Source organism: Lissotriton helveticus, chromosome 8, assembly GCF_964261635.1.
Source record: "Lissotriton helveticus chromosome 8, aLisHel1.1, whole genome shotgun sequence".
Lineage (NCBI taxonomy): Eukaryota > Metazoa > Chordata > Amphibia > Caudata > Salamandridae > Lissotriton > Lissotriton helveticus.
This window is the reverse complement of record NC_136069.1, coordinates 1630238881-1630245516: the sequence shown is the minus strand read 5'-3', so window position 1 is coordinate 1630245516 and position 6636 is coordinate 1630238881. Positions and strand designations below refer to the sequence as shown.

Sequence of the window (6636 nt, the reverse complement as noted above, 5' to 3'; positions counted from 1 at the left end):
CGAGTTTGGCGTACAGGGTTATTCCATCACAAATGTAACAGACGTCCCGTCCTCCAAATTACACTTCCATAATATCCTATGGAACTCGTGATGTGGCGGACAGGAATATCCGTCACTTTTGTGACCGAGTATCTCATCCGCCAAAGTCATAACCAGGCCCTAAATGTTCAGAAGCTAAATGTAAATTACAGAGATGGTTAAAATGCTGAACTGCATTTCCCATTGTAAATGCTCCAAACAAAATCAACTTTGACCTAAATCTTTCCTTCAAATGATCTAGATTCCTGCAAATGTTCTTTCCTTTCCTCTTGCGTCCCAGTGATTGCTTCCTCCCATTCTCAAGTATTCCTCAAGCAACAATCCCATGGTTGCCTCTTTTCCCTCAGTGCAACCCCGATACCTTGGCATCCAGCCCACTGCAACTGGACAAACGTGGGCCCGATGCTAAGATTTAAAGAAGTGGCTGAGAGGCCCATCCAGATGTTAATTCTTTAGGAACTAACAGCTGCTGTTCTCTTCTGTCCAATGGTGCTGCGTTTCTGTCTATACAGTGGTGAAATCGGGCCTGGTTTAGATCTTGGCGGACGGATTACTCAGTCACAATGGTGAGGAATATCCTGTCCACCGAAACATAAATTCCAGAGGATATAATGGGATTTAAATTTCGACGGATGGGATATCCGTCACTGTTATGACAGAGAAAACCATACGACGAGATCTAAATCAGGACCTTGGAGATCTAGAATTGTCCACTTTTGTGTCTCATCACTCCCGACCCTGCCTAGTGCACATTCTAGAGTAGTGAATGCATCTGTCCACTTCAAAACCCTGAAAGCACCTTAGGGGAAAAGCATGGTGCACCAGAATGTTGCTATGTTGTTCATTGGGTTTAATTGATGTGTAGAAGTACAAATGTAAAATTGAATGTATGTTTAATTAAAAAGAAGAGCGACTAACTGTTTCCTTCTTCCTTTTTAGACTTGAAAATAATGAGATGTAACCTTTAGACATGAGACAAAAAGGAAACCATCTAACCACAAAACAATTCAACTGAAGCAGACATGGACTCGGCAATGGAAGATTTTGCTGCTTTGTTGGGGAACCTTAGCAGAGCCTGCCAGGAGCTGGAGGAAATTAAGCAGGAGCAGGGCAAAGACCACCAAAGAATCTCCAAATCCTTTGAGCGGGCCCTGCTGTGTATCCTACGCCAGGAGCAGAGCATCATGAACCAGGTGGAGCAAGAACACGGGCAACTCAGGGCAAAACTCACGTCCCTCCAGAGAGTGAACGAGCAGGCTCTCCAGGATGGAGTCTCCGAAATCAGCAGCATGGTCGAACAAATCGCCAAGGTCTCGTCTCAGCTTCAGGCCATGAACAGCACTAAGTGCAATGCGGCCACCATACAGGAGATCCAGAAGAAGGTTGCGGAGATATTTGATAGGAAAAAGAGCATTATCATCCGACTGAAGAATGTTCAGTTCTCCCCCTGCCAGCTCCAGACGCCAGCGCTCGGTGAGATCCACTATGAGGAACAGACCTTCGGCTTTTCCATCCCATATTTTGAGGGGCGAGGACCTACAGTTTTTAATGGATCTGAAACATCAACCACACCGCTCTTAAGTGATGAGCAACCCCCATGGGATGTCACTTCATCGGATTCTGGATCGACGGACAATAGTGGTACCTCTAGTCGAAAGAAGAGTCTAGAAGAAAGAGACGGAGATATCGATGAGCCTAAAAGAAAGAACAGCAGAAACCAACCTATCCGGAAGAGGATGAGTAAGGAGAACACCGCGGTTACAGGAGAGAAGACTTTTGTCATATCCCCCACAGCCAGCCTCGCTTCTGATTCTGAAACCAAGACGCCAGGTTCAAGGACTGTGAACAAAATCAGGATTTCTGAATCTGACAGCAGCTCCTCTGTGCCTGTTGCAAATGGAAAAGCAGCACATGCCAGTGGAGCAGACCCAATGTTTCTGAGACGCACGTCTTCAAAAGATGACAGAACTGTACACAACCGTAGTCAAGCATTCCACAGACATGTTAGTGAAGAACCTGTGTTAACAAAGGCATCAATAAGTACAGGAAGGGGTGTTTCAACGCATCCATCAGGACCATATACTCAACAAAGAGATGCCACAATTATGAAGGAACAATCACATACCACTAAAAGTGCATTATTGGATCCAAACAATCCGTCACATTCCACGATGAACGCCATGAAAGATATTATTGCGGGTAATGCCCAGTCTAACGTGAAAAAACTACAGACTGGGGTATCTAGCCAGAATGTGATAGGCTCAGAGTTCTCTAACTGTCTGGATGGAAAACCACCACAGTGTCTTGAAAACACTAACATTCATCTGTCATCATCTAACTATTCTAAGGCTTCAAAGAGGGATCAGGACGAATGTGACTTTGACACAAAGCACTATAGAAATGGCGAACTCACTGCGCACATCACCAAGCAACAATCTCAAACCAACAAGATGCAACCTCTCCCCATCACTGAAGAGAAGCAAGATGGCAGAACAATGCATGGGATGCCAGTCGGTTTGACCTTAGTGCCCAACCAAGACTCCGTGTTCCGGGCAACAACAGCCTTTGTGTACGAGGACGATTCTGATAACTCGGATGATGCATCAGATGGAAAAATTTTAAAGACAAGTGAGAAAGACCCCAAGGCCTGTAGAGTAGTAGCCATCCGGGGCAGCCGGGTACCATCAGCCCAAAAAGTTAGTAGCATTGAACAGTTATCTTCATGGAATTCCATGGAGTTGATCAGTAATGTAGAGTTATCCTCTCCAATAGAGGAGTTTGCCTATGATTTGACTGAAAGTCCCTTCCCTCCGGACTCAATTAGTTTCCAGGCCAACTTGCTTGGTCAAAACTATAGAGATCTACTGTCTCAGAAGAAAGCAAATCTTCGTCCACAGCCTGAGCAAACAAAATCCTCTGAGAGATCCAGCATGCAGGCGCCCGACCACAATTCTGCTGTTGCAGAAAGATCACCATCTCCGACAGAGAGCATTAAGTCATCCTACACATTCATCCTTGACTCGCCCAGAGAAGAAGTTTCTCAAAATTCTAATTTTCGGGCGAATGGGCTCCCCATCTCACAGAGGAAACGGTTACCTCCAACGCCCAATCACAGGCCAACAGGGGGACGACCAGTCATTGCTTCTTGTACAGAACCTAAAAAGGACAAATCCCCACCACAAACCTCTAGAAAAAAGCAGTTGGACCGAACTCTTTCAGATGTTGCAAACAGTCAACATCCTGGTGCTCCTGTGGTCAACACTAAAAGAGACCACTATGCAAATTTTAACAGATTGTCCCAAAACAAATCACTGGACATCTCCTCTCAATGTACAGTAAAGAAATATGTGGGAAGATCTACTTCAATGCCAGTTATAGATGGGCTACCCAAGTCAAAGGTAGAATCATCAAATGCCTTTTGCTCCCAGTCTGTCAGTGACAGAAGGGACTCTGTCTCCAGCAGCTCAAGCAGTAAGACATATTCAAGACCCTGCAGCAGAGCCACGGCTTCCAGGGCTGTCAAATCCGCAATTAGCAGAGGCAAAGCTTCTCAGTATGGGAGAACGAGAACCCCGTCTTCCGAGAATGTTCATCGGCCCTTCCAAAGAACAAAAGGCCTCAGTAAAAGTGAGTCTAACCTCATTAGCTATCCACTCGAGGAAGATGAAGGTCCCTTCCTTAACAGGTTGATTGGACAGTTCAGCAAGTATGGCTCTGGCCGAGGAGAGTTGAATCTCCCTCACGGAATACACACAACGCTGATGGGTGCCCTGTACATAATTGATTACGGCAACAGGAGAGTGCAGGTGATGGATTGCAAAGGTTGCATAATGCAGCAAATCACCCTAGAAGCCAAGAACTACTTTGATATAGCAGTCAACAATAAAGGCCTGGTGGCACTGACCAACTCTTCAGACAGGACTGTGGAAGTATACAGCAAGCACGGGAAACTCTTACAGGTAATCTCGAAGAACCTAAATGCACCTCGAGGCATCACCTCCAATTTTCGGGATGAGTTTGTTATTGCGGACATGAAGCTGGGCACCCTTTCTGCCTTGACATTAGATCTAACCACTGGGAGAACATTAGAAAGTACCATCATGCCAGGGTTCAACAAACCTTATCTAGTTGGTGCTAACAGTCAAGGGTTGTTGGCTGTTTCTGAGCGAGGCTTTGACGGGGGCTGCTGCGTTAAAGTCTTAAATGATGACTGGCAGGTCTTACGGGTTCTGGGTCTAAAAGGTGGGATTGGCCCTGTGCTTTCTAACCCCTGGGGGGTGTGCGTGGACAATCAAGGGGACATTCTAGTGGCAGACTGGGGATCGACTCACTCAGTTGTCCACTATCCCATACAGGGATCTCCAACGGCAATAGTGACGGATGGACTCAGCAGCCCAAGAGGGATTGCTGTCTTGCAGAACCACTATGTGCTAGTAGCGGATAGCATGCACAACTGTATCAAAGTGTTCCAGTACAAATGAAAATGCTTTCTGTGAAGAGGAGTCTAACGAGATGGCTGGTGTCTTTCTAGAAACTATTTCACTCCTCTTGTAACAAATTTTAGAACAATATTAGAAATTACTTCTATGAGTGAGCTGGTATTTATTTTTACATTTATTTATTTAACCTTTTTTCCTACAGTACCTGATTTGGATTTAAACAATAGCACCATAAGAAATTGGAGAATGATTGTCTCAAACAGTTTGGATCCAAGTATATGTAATACTAAATCATAACAGGAGCATCTATTAGATTTTATAAGGTGGATCAAAGTAATATATAATATCAGATTCTATAATCTGCCTTTATTAGATTCTATTGATCTGATCCAAGTAATATGTAATATTGATGTCTAAAAGGCGCATATATTAGATTCTACTAGGTGGGTCAAAGTAATATGTTATATTAGATTCTAAAAGGTGCATCTATTAGATTTTATTAGGTGGATCAAAGTAATATATAATATTAAATCCAATAATCTGCATCTGTTAGACTCTATTGAGCGGATCCAAGTGATATGTAATGTTGGATTCTTGAAGGTGCATATATTAAATTCTATTATGTTGGTCAAAGTAATATGTAATATTTGATTCTATAAGGTGCATCTATTAGATTTTATTAGGTGGATCAAAGTAATATATAATATTACATTCAATAATCTGCATATATTAGATTCCATAATCCGCATGTATAAAATTCTATTGAGTGGATTCAAGTCATATGTAATATTAGATTCTAAGAGGTGCATATATTAAATTCTGTTAGGTGGGTCAAAGCAATATGTGATATTAGATTCCATCGGGTCAATCTATTAGATTTTATTAGGTGGATCAAAGTAATATATTAGACTCTAAAATCTGCATCTATTAGATTCTATTGAGTGGATCAAAGTAATGTGTAATATTAGATTCTAAAAGGTGCACATTTAAGATTCTAGTAGGTGGATCAAAATAATATGCAATATTAGATTTTATAAGGTGTATCTATTAGATTCTATTACATCCATCCACACAATATGTAATATTAAATTCTATTAGGTGCATTGTTTGCAGAGATGATGTTGAGTGTCCTCCGTTAACTCATTGCAGATACTTTCATCAGACGTGGTTCATGTACTACCTGAAGCACAGCCTAAAAGCACATTTTCATGGGTTCCTGTGTTTTTGGTCAGACGTTTTAAATGATCTGCTTGTGATTTCACTGTGACACAGAAAATCCATGCAAACTAGTTTGTCTCCTCAACAACACCTTTTGAGAGCGACCTTAAATCATAATGAAGACATTGTGTTAGGCAAGATCAGGGTCTTTCTCGTGCCTCATGACACCCTGCTTGTTTAGTGCCCCACAATACCTTGGCTATCTAGTACACAACCTTACCTTGTCTACCTAGAACACCCACTTAACTGTGTCAATCTATTCCTCCATTTACTGCCACCTGTCATATTTCCAAAATAGTGACACATTCCATCTTGTCAGCACTAAATCACCATCTCTACCTAGTGCAGCCTTTCACCTGATCACTTATTTCATCTTCTTTAGCTAGGACCCCACAAAATCCCCTGTATCTAGAGCTCCATGTCACCGTCTCTGTCTAGTGTACCATGTCACACCATCCATCAAGTACCACATGCTACCTTTTCTATCTAGTGCAGCACCTCATCTTGTGTATCTACTGCCCCATCAGCTTGTCTTTCTATTACCCCACATCATCTTTTCTGTCTAGTGACGCATGTCACTTTGTGTATCTAGAACACAAGTTTTCCCCATCTTGTTTACCATGTTACTATCTCTCCCCAGTGCAGCTTGTCTTTTTAGTGCCCTATTTCTCCTTCCCTATCTAACGCAGCGTGTCACCTTCTCTATCTATCTAGTGCCTCATGTCACCTTTCTCTCTCGTGTCCGATGTCACCTCGTCTGTCTAGTGCACCATATCATCACTTCCTTCTAATACACCATCCGGTCTAGTTTATCTGGATCCCCATCTCCTGTTGCCTAACTAGTACCCCACATTAAATGATATATCTAGGCCCAGATCTACTAAGCCCTTGCATTGCCATTGCATTATGCAAGGCAATGCAAGGTCTTAAATGAGATGTA

General features: G+C 42.8%; 1 protein-coding gene across 1 annotated transcript; it reads left to right on the top strand.

Annotated features, from left to right (window-relative positions):
• Positions 1-1061: 1061 nt before the first annotated feature.
• LOC144772103 (uncharacterized) lies at positions 1062-5147 on the top strand. The gene has a single exon (XM_078656278.1). The coding sequence runs from the start codon at positions 1062-1064 to the stop codon at positions 4518-4520; it is 3459 nt and encodes a 1152-aa protein (XP_078512404.1). The 3' UTR covers positions 4521-5147.
• The last annotated feature ends 1489 nt before the right edge of the window (positions 5148-6636 follow it).

What these genes read in the sequence shown, in the direction of transcription:
- LOC144772103 (XM_078656278.1), top strand. Translation starts at nt 1,062, where the DNA reads ATGGACTCGGCAATGGAAGATTTTGCTGCTTTGTTGGGGAACCTTAGC.